Source organism: Poeciliopsis prolifica, unplaced genomic scaffold (genome assembly GCF_027474105.1).
Source record: "Poeciliopsis prolifica strain line A6 unplaced genomic scaffold, Auburn_PproV2 SCAFFOLD018, whole genome shotgun sequence".
Taxonomy (NCBI): domain Eukaryota; kingdom Metazoa; phylum Chordata; class Actinopteri; order Cyprinodontiformes; family Poeciliidae; genus Poeciliopsis; species Poeciliopsis prolifica.
This window is the reverse complement of record NW_026562393.1, coordinates 1837907-1860972: the sequence shown is the minus strand read 5'-3', so window position 1 is coordinate 1860972 and position 23066 is coordinate 1837907. Positions and strand designations below refer to the sequence as shown.

Below are 23066 nucleotides of genomic sequence, written 5' to 3'. Positions count from 1 at the left end.
ATTTAGTGTCTTGAAATATTCACACCACTTGAACTTTTTTCACAAGTTTTATGTGATACACTTATACAAAGTAGTGTTAAATTTTAGAGTGAAATGATCTCGGCTCTGACTAGTTTTCCTCCCGGAAAATGAACCTCCAGCCTTCTCTCTGATCTGTAGGACACGGGAAACATTGGCCAGCGGTCACTTCATGTCCGTCATCAACATCCTCATGCAGCTCCGCAAAGTGTGCAACCACCCCAACTTGTTTGACCCTCGACCCATCCAGTCCCCCTTCATCACGCAGCCCATCGTCTTCCGTACTGCCTCCCTGGTGCAGGAAGCTCTGGAGATTTCTCCTCTGAAGGTTAGCATGGATGGATGCTCAACAAAACTTTTATTTGATGCTCAAATAAGCTGTGAAGTGATGGCAAAAAAATAAATAAAAAAAATTCTGTTTAACTTTCCAGCGCTGCGACCTTTCTGCATTTGATCTTGTCGGTTTGGAGCACCATGTCACCCGTTACCAGGCGGACGTCTTCCTGCCACGCCACAGAGTCAGCCGCCAGCTTATACAGGAGATTACAGAGTCCCCTGAACCACCGCCCAGACCCAAACCGGTCCGCATGAAGGTCAACAGGTACATGCTGCAGCCAAGATTATTATTACTATTCTTAGATAAATGCAAAATAGATGTGCAAGTTATTTCTTCAATAAACCACAGGTTTATTGAAGAAAATATTCAGTAGTTCTTAAAAGAAATGAACTAAACTTGGCCAGTTTGTCAGATGGATTTATTAGTGAATATATTTTATTACATTTTGCCACCAGGCATCTCATAAATAATGACGGTGATGGCATGAATAATTAATTCTCTATATTTTCTCTGTTTTAACATTTTTCTGACATAGTCAAACATTTTAAAGTCCTTCCACTGGCTCCCTGCAGCTTAGAAAACAGACTTTAATATTTCTGTTAGTCTATAAATTACTGAATGACTTGGCACTAAAATACATAGAGGATTTGCTGTATGAACCCTTCGGATCACTCAGGTCTTCTGGTTCTGGTCTGTTCTGCCGAACCTAATATGGAGAAGCAGCATTCAGCTTTTATGCACCACAAATCTGGACCAAACATCTGGAAAACTGCTAAACAGTTGAAACAACGAAGGCTTTAAATCAAGTCTAAAAACCCATCAAAGTAGTGAAATGGAATATTGATCACAATATTTGTTGCTTGATCATTTTAATGATAGCATTTAACAAAATGTAATGTTTATTGCTTGTTTCATAATTAGTAACTGTGTTATGTTTTCATAATGTAAAGCACTTCGAACTGCCTTGTTTTTGAAATGTGCTACACACATAAACTTAAACGTTTTAGTGAAAGCTTTCATAACATTGTTTCTGAGCTTTCATGTATAAAGCAGTGTTCATTTTGCCACACATTTTAGTTTAAAATAAACTTTAGTCACAATCTGGTCTTTTGTTGTCGTTTCCTAATCGGCTAAATCCCACTAAACCTTCTGGTGAACTTCTGTTAACGAATGTTTTTCTGAATGATCGTTGTGGTGCTATTTCAGGATGTTCCAGCCGCCTCCTAAAGGAGATAATCGACCCGTTCTGCTGATGAACAAACCCACCTGCTCCGTTCCACCTGCAGCCCAGACCCCCAAACCTTCTCCCGTCTCTGAAGCCACTCCTGCTCCTGCTCCACCTCCTGCTCCTGTTGTTCAGCAAGGTCAGTGCAAAGAAAAAAAAAAACATTAAAAAATAACTCTTTGTAAGTCTTGATAGTTTATGTTTAAATTTGCATGCTCACAGTTTCTTATGTCTTCCAGTGGTGTGTTCGGTGGCGCCCACAGCTCCACCTCGCCCTTCGATTCATCCCGCTCCTCAAACCGCAGTGAGATCCAGCGCGCCGAAGCCGATACTGACCGTACGGCCCCCCGGTGCACCCAGTGGAGCTGGTATACCGGCCCATCCCAGTCCGGCTCCCAGCAGCATCATGCCACAGAGGGTTTTACTTAGCCCTGATATGCAAGCAAGGTTGCCATGTGAGTGCGCTAACTTGAGGGGGTGTCACGCTAAAATATCTGCTTTCAGGTAAAAGAATAAACTAACATTCGTCTTGTTTTTCTCTCTCAGCCGGTGAGGTGGTGAGCATCGCACAGCTGGCCTCGTTGGCAGGACGACCCGTGTCATCGAGCCAGGGCAGCAAACCCGTCACCTTCCAGCTTCAAGGCAACAAACTGACTCTGTCTGGAGCGCAGATCCACCAGGTCCCAGCAGCCGGCCCGCGCCCAGTTCAAGGTTGTCTGAAACATTTGCTCAACTGTACAGTTCAAATGACGTCATGGGGGATCTCAATCTGCAGTGGTTAAACCTGGTGTGAGACCCGATTAAGTGTTTGCTACGAATGATGGAAACATGTCTCAGGCGCTTAAAATTAGATTTATTGAGATCCTTAGATCAAACTGACTCTAAATCATGTGTAAAAACGGTCTTATTTAAATAACTAATTTCACTCATAGTGAAGAATCAATTTACACATTAAGCTGTACTTAAAAAAAAGTACAAATTCTAAATTTTTAGGGTATTTGTTAGAAAAACAAACTGAAAATCTAGTAGTTTGCTAAAAATGATGGGGAGAAATATGTTTAATATTGCTTCATCATGTCGACCTGTTAATAATGGATCGACTAATCTGGCATAGGAGAAATTTGATTCTGTCTCATTTGGATTTCCCCCGTTTCCTCTCCAGGTAACGTGATGCACCTGGTGTCCAGCGGGGTGCAGCATCACCTCATCAGTCAGCCTGCACAGCTCACTGTCCAGACCACAACCGCCACACACGCTGCAAACACACCTGTCGCCAATCCCGCTGCAAACAAGCTGCTGCACAACGCCTCACCCCAAGGTATTTCACCTTTGACCTCCAGTTAATTTAACCCAAGACATAGAAGTTGGTCCTCAAGTTGGGAATTCTCCACGTTTCATTTCAGTGCCCTCCACCACGGTGAGCAGCCCTGGAGTCGTGAAGATTGTTGTGCGCCAGGCAGCAGGCAAGGAGGGTGGGCCCGTGCCCACACTGGCAGTTGCCCCTTCCCCACGTCTTGCTCCTCAGGCTCCGCCCCCTTCCCTGCACCCTCACACCAACACCGCCCCTGTCCGGAGCACGGCTCTCCTGCAGATTGCCCCACGCGCCCCCGGGCCCGGTCCTGGCCCCGCTACGGCTCACTACACTATAGCCCCCCTCAGACCTCTGAGCTCCACCCCAAACCAGCCCCCAGCCCCCCGGCCAGTCCTCAAGGTAGTGCAGCCGCCCCCCTGCAGCGTAGAGCAGCCAGGTGAGACAACATGCTGAGAGGATCTGTTTTCCTGAGCTGCAAGCTTCCCTGGACCCACATTTCCTGCAGATGTTTCCTTCCCAGGAAGCCTGTTGCAGTTTTGTACTTAATCTATCAGCCTGCCTTGTTTAATGCCTGAATTTCAAATGACATGTTTTCAACATTTGGAAACTGCTTGATTTCTGAATAAAGTCCCTGAAAGTACTTGATAGTGAAACTGTACAATTTGAATAACGATGTAATGAAGCGTTCGCTGTAACGATTGATCTAAAATCTTAATTTGGAAAATGTTATTTATGTTACATATTTAAAGATATTAAAAAAATAGACAAATTTTTTTTCCTAACTGTCTGAAGTTAAATCAGACTTAAGACAGTCTGCTAAATCCCAGAAAACTCGAACTGATAGTTTCTTTTGTAACTTTCTTTGTGCAGGAAGGGAATTAACCTTAACACAATTTGTTTGGGTTATTTTAGTGTAATGAATATTAATTATTGCTAATGGCCCAATGATGTGAAATAAAATGTATTTTATCTTATATTTTATACATTAAACATCATCATTAAAAGATGTGAGGGATATCTTTCCTTGCTTAGAATACATCACAAGATTATTAGTAGCAGTAATAAATTTATATATATATAAGACAGATTTTAAAAAAATTTTTAGTTCATTTGTGCTTTTAAACACGTATGAATGTCTGTTGCTGAAAAAGTTTGAAAACTTCCCCTAAAAATGCCTGAAAAGTTCTTGAATTTTACTGCAGGAAAATCGTATGAATCCTGTGAGGTTCCACAGATGCACAAAAGTTGAGTTTGTATTTTCTAGGTTATTAGCCGTATGTTAAGTGTATCTGCCTTCTTCTCCATCCTATCCTTAGCTCCAACCGTGGTTGTGGCGTCGCCTTCTGTGGCCAAGCCCTCAGCAGCACCTCGAGACAGCAGCGACCAACCACCGGTAAAGTCGAAGCCCAGTGGGAATGCAAAGACCAACGTCCCACGCAGGAGAGCCCCCCGCCCACCTCTACGCTCTCCTTTCTATGTGGTGAGCAGCGTTTATATCTTTAAAAAAAATTTTATTCAACTTTACTCTAGAACTACAATCTGTAGCTTGTCTTTGTTTTTAGTCTCAATTTCTACAAAAATAAAGCAATGTCTACTGATGGCATGTGGGATTCCTGTGGGTACATCACCTTTATTTAACAGACTGCAGTTTGATTCTGCTGTGTGATCATGTTTGTTTGTTTGTTTGTTTCTTGTTTTTTGTGACATTCCTGCTCACAACCATCTCAATTTCTGTTAACAGTCATGGTTGGCTGATGAGACGAAACGGCAGCGAGACAGTCGGCTCGACTTCATCTTCCGAGTCAATGAGCGCCACTGTGGGGCTGCGCCGGTGTTCGGCCGGGAGGTTTTAGACTTTCTGACGTTCCTCCCCGGTCCTCACCCGTCTCCAGCGGCTCTGAGGGCGGAGGGGGAGTGGAGCCGCTCGGGCCACAGCAGCTGTCTGCTCGTGCAGCAGCAGGACTGCTGGTTCCAGAGCCCTGCGTTAAGAGAAGCCATCCACACCCCTGATCAAAGGGTGGAGCTCCTCAGCCATATAATCGACAGGTGGACATAAACAGACACGTGTACAGCTAATAAAGCAGGGATATTTGTTTGTTAATGCTTTTTTTCTACGTTTAGGTTTGTGTTTGTGATCCCTCCTGTGGAGGCTCCTCTGATCTCCATGCACTGCTGCCATCCTCCTCCATCTCTGAGCCACAAGCAGGCGGTGTTCTCCTCCACGCTGGCAGGTCAGGTCGCTCCATTAACGCGCAGCCTCCACCGCATCCATTGCAACATGAGGACTCAGTTTCCTGACCTGAGGCTCATACAGTACGACTGCGGTGAGTTCCAGAAGGAGTACTTTGCGTAAACAGTGGTGCACAGCAAAAACTGAAATGGTAGTAAGATTAAATATCTTAAATTAAGGAGATTTATGAAAAGGCATGTCTAGAAGCCAAATAGATTCTTCCATCTGAATTGTTGGTCTACGTATCTTATCCAGAGTTTTTCACATATTGTATAGCTAAATCATTGCAGGATTTTTATCCCTAGAATTAAATGATACAGTACTGTTCAGTATCATTTCTGTAGACAAAACAATTCACCAAAATCTTAATAACCGATCTTAAACTTGTAGTTTGAAAAATTTTGTTCAAAGCTCTGAGCTCTGCATAAATGCGGCTGGCTTTTCTTTGGAGCATAGTGAGTTCACACAGTATGTAAATTGTATTTATGTAGTACCTTTCTCTGTAGTAAAAAACAGTAAAAGCATCATAAACATCATAACATAGCAGGTCAAAGATGTATGTTTACAGAGTAAAAGGTCTTAAGTTCCTTCTTAAAAGCACCATTAGGATATTTTACCTCAGAAGCTGACAGGGAGAGTCACCTATTCATCTTTCATATTATGTTCAGAATCACACCTGGGTCCAAATAGTACTTCAGTATTCTTCTTGGTTCTATTTTCTCAAACGTGCCTCCTCTGCATGCAGGTAAGCTTCAGACTCTGCACACTCTGCTGCGAAAGCTGAAGTCTGGAGGCCACCGAGTGCTGATCTTCACCCAGATGACGCGCATGTTGGACGTCCTCGAGCAGTTCCTCAACTACCACGGGCACATCTACCTGCGTCTGGACGGCAGCACCCGGGTGGAGCAGAGACAGGTTTGGCAACTATTTCCTTTTAAACTCCTGCTGATGACTGAAATATTGTTCTGAAAAGAAGACTGAGGTAATGTTTTTTGGAAAATCTAACTGACCTAGTCTGGCCTTTGACAATGAAACATTAACCAGTCCTTAGAAGCACTTTCATTAGCTGTTTTTAAATCTGCTACATCAGTAAATGTGGCATTTTGACATGTCTGATTCTCACTGTTTCTCACACCTTCTTCTGCAGGCCCTCATGGAGCGCTTCAACGCAGACCGACGCATTTTCTGCTTCATTTTGTCAACCCGCAGCGGGGGCGTTGGGGTCAATCTGACCGGGGCTGATACTGTCGTTTTCTACGACAGCGACTGGAATCCCACCATGGACGCTCAGGCGCAAGACCGCTGCCACAGAATCGGCCAGACGCGAGACGTCCACATCTACAGGTGGTGCATTTAATTGCATCTGTTTGTCCACAAAAAGCCTGACTTGACAAAATAAATGACAGATAAATTCAGTTTTAAGTCAAATTTGTCCTGTACAATTCAAGTGCTAAACAAATTCATGTTAGTGTTGGGCTTGATGATGAGCCAAATAGTTTTTTTCTAACAGTTTTCATTTTTCTGCTTTTTCAGACTAATTAGTGAGAGAACAGTCGAGGAAAACATTTTAAAGAAAGCCAACCAGAAGAGGATGCTGGGAGATATGGCAATCGAGGGAGGAAACTTCACTACTGCCTTCTTCAAAGAGGTACCAACATCCATCCAAGTTTGAGAAAGTGTCGATGAAAAATGAAAGTACCGGCTAAATGATTCCTTTCGTTCAGCAAACCATCAGGGAGCTGTTTGACGTCAACGATGGGGAGAAGAGGGAGGTGGCTGTGGAGCTGTCCGTCCCTCAGGCTGAGGAAGAGGAGGGTGTCAACAAACAGAGCACCACCATCCTGGAACAGGTGAGCTTTTATCCAATCGTCTCCCAGCAATACCTTCGGTCCTCATCTTGTCGCAGCTCGACTCATCCCGTTGCTTTTACGATCGGTCCAGGCGCTGTGCCGAGCCGAGGACGAGGAGGACATCGTGGCGGCTTCGCAGGCCAAAGCAGAGCAGGTGGCCGAGCTGGCAGAGTTCAACGAGAACATCCCGCTGGACGACGGAGGGGAGCAGGAGGAAGTGGAGGAGCTGTCCAAAGCCGAACAGGAAATCGCTGCTCTAGTGGAACAGGTGACCGATGAAGCGGCTCTGGGTTTCCAGATGTTGATCCGATTCTGTTCTGCTCTCCGCTCACATCTCTCCTGCCTGTCTGCAGCTCACTCCCATTGAACGTTACGCCATGAACTTCCTGGAAGCTTCTTTGGAAGACGTCTGCAAGGAGGAGCTGAAGCAAGCAGAGGTAACTTCTCGTTCTTTCGTGTTTTAATGAAGAATTGTTAGAGGGGAAATATCTGGATAAGATGAGAAGTAGATTTGTTTTCACTGTGAGTTCTACACTCGCTCAAATATTTTCTTAATATTTAATCTGCCATCTTTTTTTGTTATCTATTTACTTTGTGAGCTGCAACGAGAATTTGGCTGGTGCACCTCCAGCCAAATTATAAACAACCGGGTATAAAAATCCTGTTTTCTGATCAGCAAATGTCTCATTGTTACCCTGAAAAGAGTAAACACAGGTTAACATGTTGTAGACGAGAGCTTCTTCCATCTCTCTGCTTCCTCTTCACTGTTAAACACCTCACTGATACTCAAAGTACTTCAGTTTGATCCACCAAGTTATCTGTCAGGGCTGATCATGCTGAAAATTGCCCATTTACTAAATCAGTACTTTTACGAAAGCCTATAATTATGGCCATAAATCATAACTATGAAAACATCAGAAACAATCATTGTAAGTATATCACTCAATATAAGATGGTCAAGCTTGACTTTTTGAATTGAATAACTAAAATAAATCTCAACTGGATTCTCAACTCCAGTTGAGAATCTCCTCCCTTCCTAATGATGATATAATTTATCTGTATTTTAAATGTTTGCATTCATAGAAAAGAATTTGATCAAAAGAACTTAAGAAATTAATGTATTCTGAACATTTACTGAAATCCAAACGGTGAAATCTGCTCTTGTGTTCTTTTAGGAGCAGGTGGAAGCTGCCAGGAAGGGTCTGGACCAAGCTAAGGAGGAGGGACTAATGCTCCACCCTACATCAGATGAAGAGGACAATGACTTTATGTCAACGCCTGTTTCTACTGAACCCGCTCCGCAAGCTCCAGCTCGCCGCGGACGCAAACCCAAGGACAAGACCCTGACCTCCACGCGGACCAGCGGTCGACTTCGCGGAGCCTCGCCTGAAACCGAACCTGAACCGCCGAGAGAAGTGCCTGAAAGACTCCGTAGTGGTCTGAGAGGACGAGGAGCTGCCAAAGACTCCACCCCCGTCAAAGCGTCCACATCCACCAGGGTGCAAGACTCCAAGTCTTTCAAAGGCTCGTCTCCCGCCAGAGATCACCAGACTGTGAAAACGAGAATTCAACCCAGCCGTTCCCATCCCAGTCCAGTGCCTTTCCCTTCGACGAGCTCTCCTCCTGGAGGGAAGCAGCAGGGCGCCGGAGAGTCCGACTCCAAAAGCTCCAAAGCAGCCAGAGAGGATAAGGAAGACGAGAAAGAAAGGAGAATATCTGAGTCTTCATTAGATTCCAGCTTTGGAGCAGAGCATCTGACCAAAGATGATGATGGGCACATGTCTCCTCCCTCCACAAGCTCCAGATCACCTCGCAAGCGCCAGTCGGCAGATGGCGAGGTGCTCCGGGGCCTGGTGGACGATTCCCCGTTAGCCAAAGTCTTGCGGAAACTTCCAGGAAGGCTCGTCACGGTGGTGGAGGAGAAGGAGCCGCGAAGGAGGAGAAGGAGAGGAAGCGAAGCTGGAGCCTCCTCGGAGGAGGTGGCAGTGGAGGAGCAGGCCACTGGATTTACTGACGAGCAAAGCAAGGACAACACATCCCACAGCCCCAATGAAAAGACTAAACTCGCTGTAGACAGATCTCCCCAGGAGACAGACTCTAGCCAAAGTCTGACTGTCCACCCTCAACCTGTCAGAGGTTACCCTCCCTACTCCCCACCGCACCTTTCTCCTGACATGCCGGTGCTACGAAACCTTCCTGTGCGACGCAGACTGGAGACCGAATCCCGCATGGCGGCTCAACTGGGTGAGCAGCAACAGCTTCAGGGTCGAGGAAGAGGAGCGCCCCAGACCAAGAAATCAGACACAGAGTCCAGCATCAACTGCCTGGGGACGCCTAGTAAAAGAAAGAGAGGCCGGCCCCCCAAGGTCCCCACTGTTTTACCTGAACCTGAAACCAGAGTAACTCCCTCGCCTTCCTCCCCAAGTGAGGACAAGAGTCCCCCTCTCTCCCCGAAACGGAAGAGGGGTCGTCCACGTAAAGACTCCACAGTCATGTCAGATTCTGTTTGTGAAGCACAAAGCTCCAGTGCACCACAAACCGAAAGCAGAGTCCCCTCAGACTCACCAAGCGCAGCTGTTCCCAGCACAGTTACAACAGTGTCTGAGTCCACCAACAAAACACCAACGGAGACTTCAAATCCAGCACAGCCCTCTGATGAAAATAAAGTCGAAACATCTGTATTTGATTCTGCTCTGATTCAGGTACCAACCGAACCAGCACCAGTTCCTGTTTCTGCTGCCACCTCAACTCCAGTTGAGAATCTCCTCCCATCAGCTCCTGTTTCTGCCCCGGAGGTCACAAGTCCCACCTCACCTCCTTCAGTCTCAGCAGGATCTCCAACCACTGTTGTTTCTAGAGCTGCTTCAGAACCAACCTCTTCTCCTGTCCCTGCACCTTTGGAACCAACAGAACCAGACTCTTCTAGATCCCCTGCAGACGATGCAGCTTCAAACGCCAGCCCTCCACTTGCTGCAACAGTCCAAACACTTCAACCTTCATTAGAGCCTGATAAAACAGAAAGTGTCGTCACAATAGATGACTTGCACACAACTACAACTGCTACTCCACCGGAGGACTCTGCTGCACCTCCAGAACCAGCTGTTACCTCGACTCCACATGGAGGGCAGGAGCGTCCAAAGGCGACTTCAGAAACACTTCCAGGTGCAACGCAAATGCCTCAGGCCAACCAATCAAACAGCACAACTCCAGAAGAAACCGAGCAAAGAACCTCACCAAACTCAAACATGTCTGACGAGCCTCCTGCAACAGTTACTCCGTCACCAAAGACTGAAGAGACTGCAGCCCTGATCCAGTCAGGTTCCACACCACCACCGACTGAAACAGAGGCTCCGGTAGCGCCAGAACACGGAAGTTCTGCAGAAGCATCTGCCGAGCCAAACCTTGAAGAAACCTCTGATGCAACATCTGCTGAGACAAACACATTTGAAGAAACTTGTTTGCCTTCAGTAGAGGAAGTCAGCGCAACTTCTTCTACCACTGCAGCATTGGCTGAGAGAATGATGGAAATCTCATCATCAGAAAGTCCTTCAGAGATTAGATCTACATCAACCTCTACGGCCACGGAAGCAGTTCAAATATCAGCTGCCGCCTCTGATTCGTGTCCTTCGGTTTCCACTACCCCAACTGCTGCAACCATTTCCCCAGTGGAAGAACCGTCCGCGTCCACCGATGCTTCTGAAGAGACTCCCACTGAGACGCCTCTCCAGACGGACACAGCCGCTAAGAAATCAGCTACAACCAGGGAAACTGAAGGAGACTGTGAAGTAGAAACAGTTGCAGATGCTATGAAGGATGAAGCAGAGTCCAGTAAGGAGGAGAAGAGCTGTGCGTCACCGCATAAGAGGAGAAAGGTGGAAACTTCCTCTGACCAAGGAGAGGAAAAAGAGGAAGAACCAAAAGCTGCTCCTCTGAAAGATGGAGATGGGAAAGAAGTGGAGCAGGAAGCTGCTGAAGAACAGAAAGTTTGCAAGCAGAAGAGATCCATCAGCCGTGAGAGCAGCCAGGAATCAGTGTGCTCCTCTTCTCCATCGTCTGGGAGCTCTTCATCGACCCTCACTAGACACGCTCACCACAAGAAGACCTACGAGAACAGACATCCTGCCAAGAAGAGGCGGACAGACGCATCTGAGGGAGGGCCCGAGGAGAAGGAGGAAGATGAGGAAGAGACTAAGAATGAAGCTGTGACGGCTGCCTCTCAAAGGAGACGGTCCGGATCTTCCTCTTCCTCTTGTTCCTCCGACTCTGACAGCAGTGAGAGCAGAACCCGACTTACCCGATCCGCCAAGCGTCGCCTGCAGGACGGGGAGAAGGACGTGGGCAACACGGAGAGTAAGGGCGTGAAAAATACACACAGCGCTGACAAAAAGATATCAAACAATGCCACCGCATCCACTGGGGGGGAGTCGGGAAGCGACAGTTCTTCTGTCAGGATGACCAGAAAGTCCACGGGACCTCAGCCGTCACAGGACAGCAAAGCACAGACAAACAGCGCCCCCTTGTTGCCGCCCGAGCCGGAGGTTTTAGGGAAGCGCTGCTCGGCCCTGAATGCGGCTGCCAAGCTTCTAGCCATGAAAGGCAGAGTGGACACTCCTGGTCACACGCCACGGAAAGATTCAGCAGCCAAAGCTGCTGCTTCCACTTCCGACAAAAACCAAAAGCCTAAAGTCCCGGCCTCTCCTCAAAGTAACTCAGTGACTCCGAATAACAACAAGAACAAAAGCGGCAAACCTTCAACACCAGACCAGGCGAGCCGCCCTGCTTCCCGCTCCACCAGGCAGTGTCCCGGTCAGCTGGTTCCGCCGCTGGAGGTGGAGTACAAGAGGCCCAAACCCGAGGAGAAGGACGGTAAGAAGTTGTCCAGAGGGAAGGAAGGCGAAGGCCACAGCGCCTGCAGTAGCATGAGCAGCGACTGCGAGGGCGACTGCGGCGGGCGGAGCAGCCGGAGCCGCAGCAGCAGCAACAGCAGCCAGCGCACCCGCAGCATCAGCTCCCAGACCACGGAGCGCAGAGGCTCCCGGGCCGCGTCCTCAGGCAGCGAGCGGGACAGCGACAGGAGGGAGAGGCGGAAGGACAGCAGGAAGTCCCAGGAGGTAACGAGCAGCCCGGGGGCGGAGGGGATGCCGGACAGGGTGCTGCGGAGCGTCGCCGCGCTCGCAGCGGTGCAGGCGCGCTCTCCGGCCGCAAGCACCCGCTCCTCCTCCAATCAACCACGCAACAAGACATGACCAGAGTGCCAAAGATTTACAAAAAGAGTTAAAAGCAGAAACGAGAGCATGTCACAATCTCCAGGGCTGCTGTGCAGGGAGCGCGTGCTGCAGGAAGCAGACACCTCCCCGCCTCCCTTTCTGAACCGAGCCGGTCCGCCCTCACTGCCGGGTGGTGCCTGCTGGAGAGGGGGGAGGCGCAAGGTATGCTGGACTGGCGACAGAGGAGGTGCAGCGGTTTAATCCACCTCCAGGGATGAAAGGTGAAAGGTTAAACACTTAAAGTACTGTAATTATTAAAGACTGGAAGCCAGAGGTGGGACTCCACAGCGCCCTCTGTTGGGGGGGTTTCACATAGAAATGAATTTGTCCAACATTTGCACCCTGAAGTGACCCGTTTATTGTAACTTGGAGGTTTGAGAACAACTGCTTCTGCAACTTCCGTCAACTCTTGTTTCTTTTGATAAGTTATGCATATTTTTATGATTTCTTCCAGGGTGTTAGGAAGAGAGCAGGTCTGTCAGAGCGCTGGATAACCCCCCCATCCCATGTCACCCCCACCCAGTCAGTTCTGTTCATCGGATTAATTTGCACATTGAGAGAAGATAATGTGGCTTTTTCAGTACGTTTTGGTGTTTCACATGAACTGGGTTAATCGGTCCTTAGTATCTTGCAGTGTATCTACAGTTTAAAAAATGTGCTGATTGAACAGTTAACGCTAAAGTCTTGTATTTATACTGAATAAAGGGGGTAAGTGTTTCTGTGAAGAGTGCCTGTTGGGCCTGATGGTTTCCCGACCTCAGACCGCCTTGTTGAAGCTCCGCGCTTCACATTCTCGTTAAAACAAAAAAACTCAAAATATGTCATCAGCGCTAACAGGTTCCTTCTCACCCCGACATCACTTTGTCGCCCTCCGTTCATGTAAGAGGAAACATGTGAATAAAGCGAGCTGCACAGCTCCAGATGACGGTAAAATTTAATTTTGATATCTGTCGGGAACGGGTGATTCCTGGTGATGGTCTTACTTTTGGTTCGTCTCTCTATTTGTTGCATTCCTTTGATCCCTTGTTATTCCACCTTGTTTTACTTGAAGATTAAGACATTTGCAGTTGAATAAAAAGACCAAAAATCGCTGCTTTTGTGAGTTTTTGGAGAGTATGATACAAAAAAATGTAACTGATTGGGGAGGGGAGAATCAGAGTAGTAAAACTTTATTTAAAAACATTCATGCAACCTTTATCAGATTTAATTACACAGTAGGACCTTTCAGCATTTACCCCAGTCACCGATATCAGCTCAACTTTTCATGAGATGCTAGAAAAACGTGGGCGACGCTATGAAGCAGCCCCTCCCCCACTTGCTGCTGGACGAAAGAAGGCAACATCACCATTCCTCATCTCACAAGGACAAACGTGGCTTTTCAACAAATAATAGGGAGCAGTTAGTTCATGATATATATTTTTGCAGCTGTAGTGGGTTTTGATACCGGCTCATGCCAAGGACCGTCCTCACAAACTGAAGAGGGAAAAAAAAAAGTAACCAGTTAAACTGGTTCAGTCTTAACCAGCTTAAGACTGAATTAAAACACAAAAAGTGATTTTAAAAACTCAACTTCATCCCTTCTTAACAGCGTTAGTGCATAACATAATGTTCCCAAAGCTACAAAAAAGGAGAAGGCACAGTTTTAAAGACTTTCCTCATTTGTATTCGTTGCAGAAGCTTGCACAGCTTTTTGACCATTTATACAAACTCCTCGGACTAAAGCGTTACGTCTTTATAAGGCAGCTCTTATAACGGGGACCGAAAAAACCTATTTACACTCGTTACACGAAAGCAGTTTGATAGTTAAAAAAACAAAACAAACAAAAAAAAAAAGTTAATCTGCAACATTACATTATGTACAATTATATTAGTCTCTTCCGTAAGGCTATAAAAATTGTTTTTAAGGTCTAATTTTATGCAAGAGGCGTAACAAGAATCAACAGTTTTTCCTGAGAACAGCATAATCAGTGTTGGGGCTTAAATACTGCAGCGTGCCTTGCTCAAGGTCACTTATAGTTCCTCTTTGTTTTCCCTTCTGCACGCGAAGGAGGTGCAGCCGAAGTAACAGTGAAGGCGGCCTCTGAGACTTGGAAAAAGAAACCGACAAAAACCTGCAGCACGAAACCGCAGGAGCGTGAATGAGGATGGACAGCTGTGTTGAGAGGAAGACGAGGACGTGAAGAGGATACAGGAGGAAGGTGTGGACACGCAGACTAAATTCGCCCCCTGTGCTTCCTTGTGGGCTTGATGAGTTGATGCGTTTACACAATGTGCTTTGAGCCTGGGGTCGCTACGAGAAGGAGGCGCCCACTGCGATGACTACGATGAGGATGAGGATGGCCAAACAGATGGCAATCCAGATCTTTTTCTGCAGCGGAAAGAAAATATGTTAAAACTGAAACAGGAGAAGCAAAAAAACAAAACAGGATTATAACGCTTAAACTTTCACGTTCATGTGCAAAATGTGTCAAAACTCTAACATCACTTTGAACACATTACAAAGATGTTGAAATTTGAATTTCTTCAGCAGGAACAGATTTTATGAGATGGGAAAAATGAGGGAGCTAAATATAATGAAACTATGTTGATTCATAATGTTTTATCACATTAATATTAAGGGAAATCTGCAGTGCTTTACAGGACAAAAACAAGTAGAAAGTAAACTAGAATTTGCCTAACAGTGAAGCTTTACATGTCACACAAAAGATGCCGTTTTTAAAGGCCGGTTTAGATCCAAGCTCCAGTCTTGCACTTCCATCATTGGAGCAGAAATATTTGTGTTGGTTTTTTTGAAGTTTCCAAAACTGAAGACGAGGAATGTTACATTTTTGTAAGTTTGTGTTTTCATAGGTAGACTTCAAAAGAAAGCGGACCGTGTTTACCTTGCGGGCTTTGCTCTGATACGTGACGGCTTGCTCTAGGTTGGTCTTTGCTTTCTCCACGTAGTTCGAAGACTGGTTGATGTTGTTCTCAATCCTGTTCACCATTTCCCCCTGAAGACGACAAAGGCGTCAGACTCAAACCTCCACCAGAGAAGGCTGGAGGTTCGTCGGCGCTGCGGTCTACCTGGGCCTCCACCTCCATGGCGAGGTACTGGAACATGTCGTGCAGCTCTCTGATGCTCCTCTCCAGCTTGAGGATCTCGTCGTGTCTGGACTCGATCTCATTCAGGGCTTGCTTCGTGGCCTGAGCGTCGATAAGGATCTGGACACCAGAGAGGTTTGTGTCTTTAACGGACAGGAATCCTCACTCTACGCTACGGCGACACCAAAATGCTTCAGTCGATTCTTATTGGGTTATTATGTAATAGACCAACTCAAAGAAATGCAAAACTTTCAAAAAGTTACATTTGAGCAATTTTTGAAAATAGTAACTTGAATTTTAGCCATATTGACTGATTAAGCTGTCACAGCAAATTGATCACACAATAGATTAAAATGAGCTCAATTTGTATTCTGATGATTGATATTTTCTAAAGAGCCATTTTTGTTTACGCTCATTTTATTTATGGTTTCGGTTGTGTGTGTTTCTTTTCACCTTACTGTTTTTGGTTGCTGTGTTCTGCTTGAAAAATCGAAGAGGTCTTCCAAATCCAGTGTTTGAAATTAAACTTTATTGGGTTTTGGTGATGCCGCGTTTAGCCCTCCATCAGGACAGAAACAATAAACATACAGCCAGAGGAACAACAGAACGCTTTATGCAAGTGTTTCTATCTGGTAGAACGGCCAAGTCAAAGTCTAGATTTAAATCCAATTGAGAGTCTGTTGTAATAATTGAATGAAACGCTTTCAGAGTTCCTTGTTGTTCATCCAATTCTCATGTAGGACACCTTTGTGTTGGTCAGTAAAAACTGCTAAAAGAAGCAGAGAGGTTTGTGCTTCTAATGTGAAAAGATCAGGGGATTTAATCTGGTCAAACTAGGATTTTCTTACCAAATCTGGTCCAGTTTAAAGAAAGAGAGAAAAAAAAATCAAACCTGTCAACCTGACTGACAGCAGCTAATCTGTGTTTCCAGGATTACCGCCCAGAGAACTCACATTCTGCGTGAAAACATCCGTCTGGCCGCTTTCGAGCATCGAGTCCAGCTCCTCATCGGTCACGTTGGCGCCGGCTGAAATGGGAGGGTGAAGCAGGTCAGAGTTTGGAACAGTAACAGAGCGACATGCAGATCCGTGTGCTGCGCTATGCTGACACCGTGGACGCCTGAGGAACTTCAGAGCCGCTCGGGTTAACAACCTGCCTGGGAACCCGCAGACGTCCGGCTCAGGCTCAAGACTCTCCAGGAAGCTGCGACTCTTTCGCAACCACTTTCTGACTGACTCAACGTCAAACTGAGCAACAAAACTCAGACGTTCAACAATTTTTCATTCCCACCTGTGTTTACCGTAAGAGTGGCTCGTCTGCCTCCAGATCAGACAATTTCTGATCATCCCTGAAACTTAATATTTTGCTTCTTTGGTAGCAATACAAGATCATTAGATTTGCAGCTCAACACCAACAGTTGCAGATGAATTTCATTGATTTATAAAAACAGCAACACCAGCTACAAAAACTGTTTAGATCGGTTTACCAAGAATCTGCAGCTTTTTATGTCGTATCTCAGAATTTTAGCATTTTTTTACACTATACATGTGAGAGCAGAAAGAACAACATGACTTGTAATTTAGTCTGTGTGAACAACGCTGAGGAAAGACAAAATACTACCAACATGTTATTAGCAATAGAAGCTCAGCCAGCAGATATTGGTTTTGTTTAGTTTTATTTCTTTACTTAAAACAAATGGACAGATCAGGAAGGCAACCTGTGCTCTTGAGCAGATTCTCATCCGTAACTCAGTTGTTTTTTTATCCTGAATGAAGCCAATGGACATGCAAAGGCTCTGATTTGCAATCATCTTGAATTCCCAGCAGCAGAGTTCAAGTAAACAGAAACTGAACAAACAGGATTGTTGCTTCATCCGGGAGAGTTGAGAAATGTCACCAGCAGAGCCGTCCACCTCCATATGTCACCTTCTCTTTTTTTAAGCGTTGATATTAGTTTTAGTATTTTTCTTCCAAATTTGCATTTATGTGACGTGTATAAATGTTTTAATCCGTCACAGCCATTAAAACCAATGTGACGAAGGATTCTGGCGATGATGGTCATGGTTGAGCCAAAGAGGAAGTGATGCCTGATTTTTTTTTTTCTTCTTCCCCCAAGCAGAATAAAACCACAAACTGTAGAAAGAGAAAGAAAAACTGAGCTTGGTGGACTCACTGATCTTCAGCTGGCGCTGTATTCGCTCCACGTTCCGGTCTCTGTACTGGGACTGGATGGTGTTGCAGTGGCCCATCAGCTCCACAAACTCCTTCGACAGAACGCCGTGCTGAGAAGAGACGCGAACCAATTCAAGTCTGGGAAACGAGCAGCAACGTTGTTATAGTGTCCTATGATGTAATTGAACAGCTGCCACTCCCAAACTTATGTGATGAAAAAGTTCATTTATTTCAGAAGTCTTCTGCCTCCCAGCATATCAACGGAAAGTTGAGTGGAAGGAAAAATTGTCATGTGGTCTTCTTGACAGATGTTTTTTTATTTTATTTGGAATTCAAGTTTTCAGACTGTTTCACCCAAAACATTATAACAGAAGATTCAGTGGAAGGAAAAAGTGTAAAAAGCAGGCCATTTAGAATGCTGTATTCTAATCCATGTATTTGTTCTTGAGGCCTTTTCTCAAAAACCAAATTGTACATAAAGCCTCCAGGAAAAAACAAAACATGCTTCCCTGTTCAGACGCTACCTGAGTGCGCTGCATCCGAATGTTGATTGGAATATATTTGCCATCGTCGTCTCCCTTTTTAGGCTCGATACCTGTGGAGTAAAAGTGGCGGCGGTTTAAATCTGATGGGCTGGAGACCGAAGACGTCCACTTGAAAAGCACTCACTCTTCAGCTTCCTCTGGACCTGACCCGCCAACGTTTTGATCTCGTCTCGAAGAGTTTGGAGCTCTTTCTTCATACCTGGCCGAGGATTCAGAGAAGGATAAGTACCAGAGTGCATCTAAAACATTTTATTAAGAACAGTTTTATTATTCACTACAGTCTGTTTAGAGCAGCTGAAGTGAATGAGGTTCTGGACAGAAACATGTACTCTCTTCAGGCAGCGCCACGCCCAGCACGGTTTTCTGCTTGTTCTCCAATTCGCTGACCATCCTCTTGAGTGCGTGCAGGCACTCGTGGATATCTTGCACCTGCAACACAAAAGTTACAATTTGTTTTTCTTATATTTCAGACAATGACAACGTCGCTTTGGTAAACAACTTCAAAGGCTTTATGAATCGTTGATGAAACAGCTGGACGTTAACCGAGGGCACAAAACGCATCACAGCGAAAGCAACAGCCGGGACAGACGACCAGAACCAAGAGCAACGAGGCAACCTCAAATGCCATTTATGAGCATTTACTTCATAAAACAAAAAAACTTCTTTTTTTACAGCAGTTCTTAGTTTGCATGTAACCTTAGGAGGAAACGTATGTTGACGTCTTCAAAGTAGCATTTTGGCAGCTGCATTGTTGTACTGCAGTTCCTGACAAGAAAAGCTCTTATAAGTCACTCAGTGGGGTGCTGGTTTGTTAGATTTCCAAACTACTGCACCAGTCGTTACTGCACTTCTCCTCAGTGAATATATAATTACTGCATGAGGTGGACAAAGTATAAAGAACTAACAAGTTGTCAGGAAATTCTTGTTCAGTGATTTAAAGTTTTGATGGTGGATTTATTTAAGTTTCTCCTCCACTAAGGGGAATTATGATTAGTAAAAGACATTTATCAGAATAATAAAACAGCCTTATTATAGTCCTAGACGGGTGGCCTTATTTTTCCATAAAAAAAAAAGGTTTTATTTATTTGCTAGCTCCTCATCAGTGGATGATTGTTTATTATGGTAACAGGAGTTTGTATCAGCAGAGGATGACCCTGCTTGGTCACGTTGATTGGTAATTTCCCTCAAACTGCCATGCGAAAAAAACAAAAACAAACAGAAAACGCCTTTGTTTCCTTTGCTTTTACACAATTTTTATGGCCACTTGCTTTTCTCACACCAAGATCTTTTGAACTGAAACCAAACGTTCTGACCCTTGGCCTCGGCCAGAGGAAAGGTATTCAAGACGTAACGTGTTGTCAAAACAACCAGTCTGTGCCGTATTTAAACCCCAGGCGGCTTTGCCCTGATTTTAACACTTTCAGAAACTGGATCCTGTGTTCTTTGAAGCGCAGCACGTAAATTATTACGACAAAGTCCCATTTCTCCTTTTTCATGCTTTCTGCACTCCAGAGCTTGACTAGTAATAACATTTGCTAGCTCCTCATCACCTCACCTCAAAAACACAGAAGTTACGTCCAAATATATGTTCAGTTTTGAGTTTTCTGATGACAAAAGTAAATACATTTACTTATCGTTGCCCATTTTTCTTGTTAGCAATGCAGCCATTCATCAATCTGATGTTTTTTTTATGTCATTATAAATCTTATGCATCTAGATATATATATATATATATATATATATATATATATATATATATATATATATATATATATATTATATATATATATATATAAATAACTAAAGCTATGGAGCAGCTGTACAGCATGTCCCCTGCTTGCATTTGTTTTATAGTCACAACAAAAGCAAAACCGACTGGAAAACCTCCATTATCAGATATGATGGGAACCCAGACAAGCCAGACGAAAGCAACCAAAGTCTGTTATGAAGCAGATATGAAATGCAAACTAAAGAGGCTTTGTGCGTAAACTCTTTCCAGCTATTATCATGGTAACAGCGAACTGGAAAGGTTGCCATCCATTGGTCAATGAAAACAGAAACTGGAAGTGTTTTGACATCACAAATGGCTCCTCGTTTACAACTGATACTGAACATCTTCATACAGCCTGGAAAACGTTATGTATCTTGGTGATGCACAATATAGAGGGATTAAAAGTGAAATAAACCTAAAACCTTTGCCAAATGTGATTTTTTTTTTTCATTTTTACTTTCATTAAACGGAGCATATTCATAACAAATGTAATCGCAGATCCAAGTTCAAGAAAGATGCAGTAAATTCAACCAAACCACACAGATGGGTTTACATTCAAATACAATTTGATCGTAGTTGTAATGAGGTCACATTCGGTTTATTATGCCAGCTGGAATAAACAAAAGGGAAACCCGGTCAACTGCAGTGAGTCACCAGCTCTGCAGCAACACCTCCTGCTTATTCAAGCTTCCTTGAGTTTATTCTGGAACCGAATAAACTCCTGAAACTGCAAATACAGCAAAAACTTTAGGTTGGATGTGCAACAACCAGAACTTTCTCTGGTCAAAACTTATTTCAGTTTTTCTATGAAGTCTGAGCTGTGTTGTTTTTCTAAGCGTTGCTGGATATAAATGAGAAAAATCTTCTGCAGGTCATTTGATGGAAGTTTTAGTTATGAATCCGATACAAAATCCTATTTAGCCCTAGATTTAAAAAACCCCAGATTTTTCAACAAATCTGCAATACTCACTCAACGTTCACACAAAACATGCAGATTTTTTTCTGATTTTTACTGCAATTGTTTCTCAAAATTACCCTAAATCTTTGGTTTTCAGTTACTGCTGCCTCAGCCGTCCTTGACGAAAAAAGTCACGTCATACCTCAGCACAAATATAAAAATTCTTCACAAATATTCCTAAAAGGAGCGCCACAAAATCTGTGATGCTGATTGTTGAAAAAAAAAATCCTGGATGGACGGATCCGTGCGGAAAGGCGTTCAATATTTTTCTCATTTTAAGAAACACATACTTCTCAGATATTTATTGATATTTTAACAGTTGTATTGGCTTTATTAATACATCCTGGCACAACTGGCCCTTTAAGAGCTGCAGGTTTTTGAGGTGACCCAAAATGAAAATGAGTTTCAATGAAGGGTCCTACTTTTCAAGCTACACATCGTGGTCTTTTCTAAAACTCTTTCATTAACAATAATAATAATAATAATAATAATAATAACCTGTTGGATAGCATGTTTATGTTTGTTTCACACCACTCACCTTTTTGAAGAAAGCCTCATTGTCCTTGTCATCTTTCGCTGAAGATGTTCCAGGTTTGGTCATCAGAGCTTTGCTTTCGTCGTCGTCGTCTGAAGCGTCGGCATTCTGCAGGAGTATAGAAACAGATCCAGAGAGACATGAGCCCCCTGCTACAGTTCACTGACTCCGTTTCCCTGCAGCCCTGCCCAGTCTGCCTCCCGGCCTCACGCGTCCTAACGGAAGCTCTCAGCACAGTGCCGCCCAGCTCCCCAAAAATACTCAAAAACAGCCATTAAAACACAACGCCATAACCCGAGCTGTCGTTTTAATAAAAGCTGCCACCACAGACTGGAGCTTAGAGTCGCTCCTCGGCCACACCATTAACTTTTCTTTTTAGCAGGTTAGCTCGCTAATGTTAGCAGCTAACGTTGAAACTCACGCCTCCTAGTTCTTTTGTTCGGTCCCGCATTTTTCCGAGAGAAGTTCACAATCCGACGTCGAAACCCGCTGCAACTCGACGCCGAAGAGAAACAATAGCTGCTCCCGATGATGAAACTCGAAATATTTCCTCTTCTGTCATTCAACAAGTAAATTCCAGTGGCACACTTCTTCTTCTGCGGTCAACACAGTAGCCCCCCGACTCTTGGCCGCCACCGTGTGGCGGCTGCTGTCATCAGCTAAAACACAGTGTTGCGGTCCATGTGAAACGCTTTTCACACCACTTTAAGTTTTAATCCTTTTGACACTTTACTGTACCCGTGGTCACACTAGCCAAAAAGAGGCTTTTGGTTAGAGTAAAATTATTATGATAGCAGAATAACAGTAGAGTAGAATAGAAAAGAATGGCTTTAAATATAATTTTATGTTCAATGAGAGTAAAAGCAAATCTACTAGGACAGATATTTATGTGGAATATATAGTTATATAAAATAGAGTAATAAAATACAAACAAAAATAAAATAAATAAATATACTATCTCCATATATTCATTCCTCATGATGGATTACATGCAGATCAAAATACACACACGTGTACTCTATTATTTAGTAATGAATGCACTGGATTTTATTTAGGAGTAGGCTATCAAAGTATCAGTATCAGTTATTCAAAACATAGGAATATATCAGACGGGCGCTCCTCACTCGTTTAAATCACAACGTAACCTCGAGGTGGCGCTGTTTACCTGCATGGTTTCACACAATAGCTTTTTTTTTCCAATCACGTTTTTTTTGTTCATACAAAAAAACATAACTATGTTGTTTTAGACTTAAGGCACCATACAAAAATAGAAAATATTACTGATATTTATTATTACTTTATTATCATTATTATTATTATTTATTTTTATTTATTTATTTTTTTTTTTTACCAAAAACAACGTTTTGAAGTGAAAAAGAAATAATGTGTAGAGAATATGAGGTGACAGTGGATAGGTAAAAGTAATAAATGTGCAAATTAGTTGGAGGCACAATCAGCACCTTTGCATAGCTTTTGGCCATAAGACTGGGGGGACATGGACATTTTCTGAGGAGCTTTAGAAGTTAGTCAGAGAAAGAAAAGTTTGTTGATCCTGATCACAGATTACTGCTCCTGTGGTCCCAGATTAACTGCATAACATAAATAATGTTCATGTTGTGTTTTGCTACATGTTCCCTACTGAAAGGTTTTAAAAATGGAAGAACACAACATACTTATCACCACTCAGCTCAGTCATCTAGATATAATATTTTTTAGCTGACACTTCTTTTATTTAGATATAATATATATTTGTCAATATTTTG

The 23066-nt window shown here is 44.1% G+C and overlaps 2 protein-coding genes across 2 annotated transcripts in view; one reads left to right on the top strand and one right to left on the bottom strand.

Moving 5' to 3' along the window:
* The window catches only part of srcap (Snf2-related CREBBP activator protein), a 33453-nt gene extending 20125 nt beyond the window's left edge, over positions 1–13328 (top strand). The window contains exons 17-33 of the mRNA XM_055042815.1: positions 160–346; positions 450–619; positions 1562–1719; positions 1820–2035; positions 2127–2291; positions 2743–2898; positions 2984–3328; positions 4209–4372; positions 4634–4938; positions 5014–5216; positions 5868–6037; positions 6270–6466; positions 6656–6770; positions 6847–6972; positions 7064–7240; positions 7326–7409; positions 8148–13328. Coding sequence (XP_054898790.1) covers positions 160–346; positions 450–619; positions 1562–1719; positions 1820–2035; positions 2127–2291; positions 2743–2898; positions 2984–3328; positions 4209–4372; positions 4634–4938; positions 5014–5216; positions 5868–6037; positions 6270–6466; positions 6656–6770; positions 6847–6972; positions 7064–7240; positions 7326–7409; positions 8148–12218 — 7009 coding nt within the window. The 3' untranslated portion in view covers positions 12219–13328. The remainder of the gene's footprint in view (positions 1–159; positions 347–449; positions 620–1561; positions 1720–1819; positions 2036–2126; positions 2292–2742; positions 2899–2983; positions 3329–4208; positions 4373–4633; positions 4939–5013; positions 5217–5867; positions 6038–6269; positions 6467–6655; positions 6771–6846; positions 6973–7063; positions 7241–7325; positions 7410–8147) is intronic.
* Positions 13329–13377: 49 nt separating this feature from the next.
* stx4 (syntaxin 4) lies at positions 13378–21925 on the bottom strand. The gene is made up of 10 exons (XM_055042816.1): positions 21725–21925; positions 21307–21411; positions 18369–18468; positions 18164–18238; positions 18019–18089; positions 17496–17604; positions 16277–16350; positions 15306–15443; positions 15122–15232; positions 13378–14607 (listed from the first exon to the last, which is right to left on the bottom strand). Exons 1-10 carry the CDS (start codon positions 21752–21754, stop codon positions 14530–14532), a joined length of 891 nt encoding a protein of 296 aa, XP_054898791.1. The 5' UTR covers positions 21755–21925; the 3' UTR covers positions 13378–14529.
* Positions 21926–23066: the final 1141 nt, after the last annotated feature.

Bases quoted from the DNA above. Each gene is read 5' to 3' on its own strand.
- stx4 (XM_055042816.1), bottom strand. From the start codon at position 21,754: ATGCGGGACCGAACAAAAGAACTAGGAGGC. The intron at 17,605-18,018 runs GTAGCGTCTGAA...GTCTCTTCTCAG, and splicing joins TTCGGATGCAGCGCACTCAG to CACGGCGTTCTGTCGAAGGA. The intron at 14,608-15,121 runs GTAAACACGGTC...TTTCCGCTGCAG, and splicing joins ATCAGAGCAAAGCCCGCAAG to AAAAAGATCTGGATTGCCAT.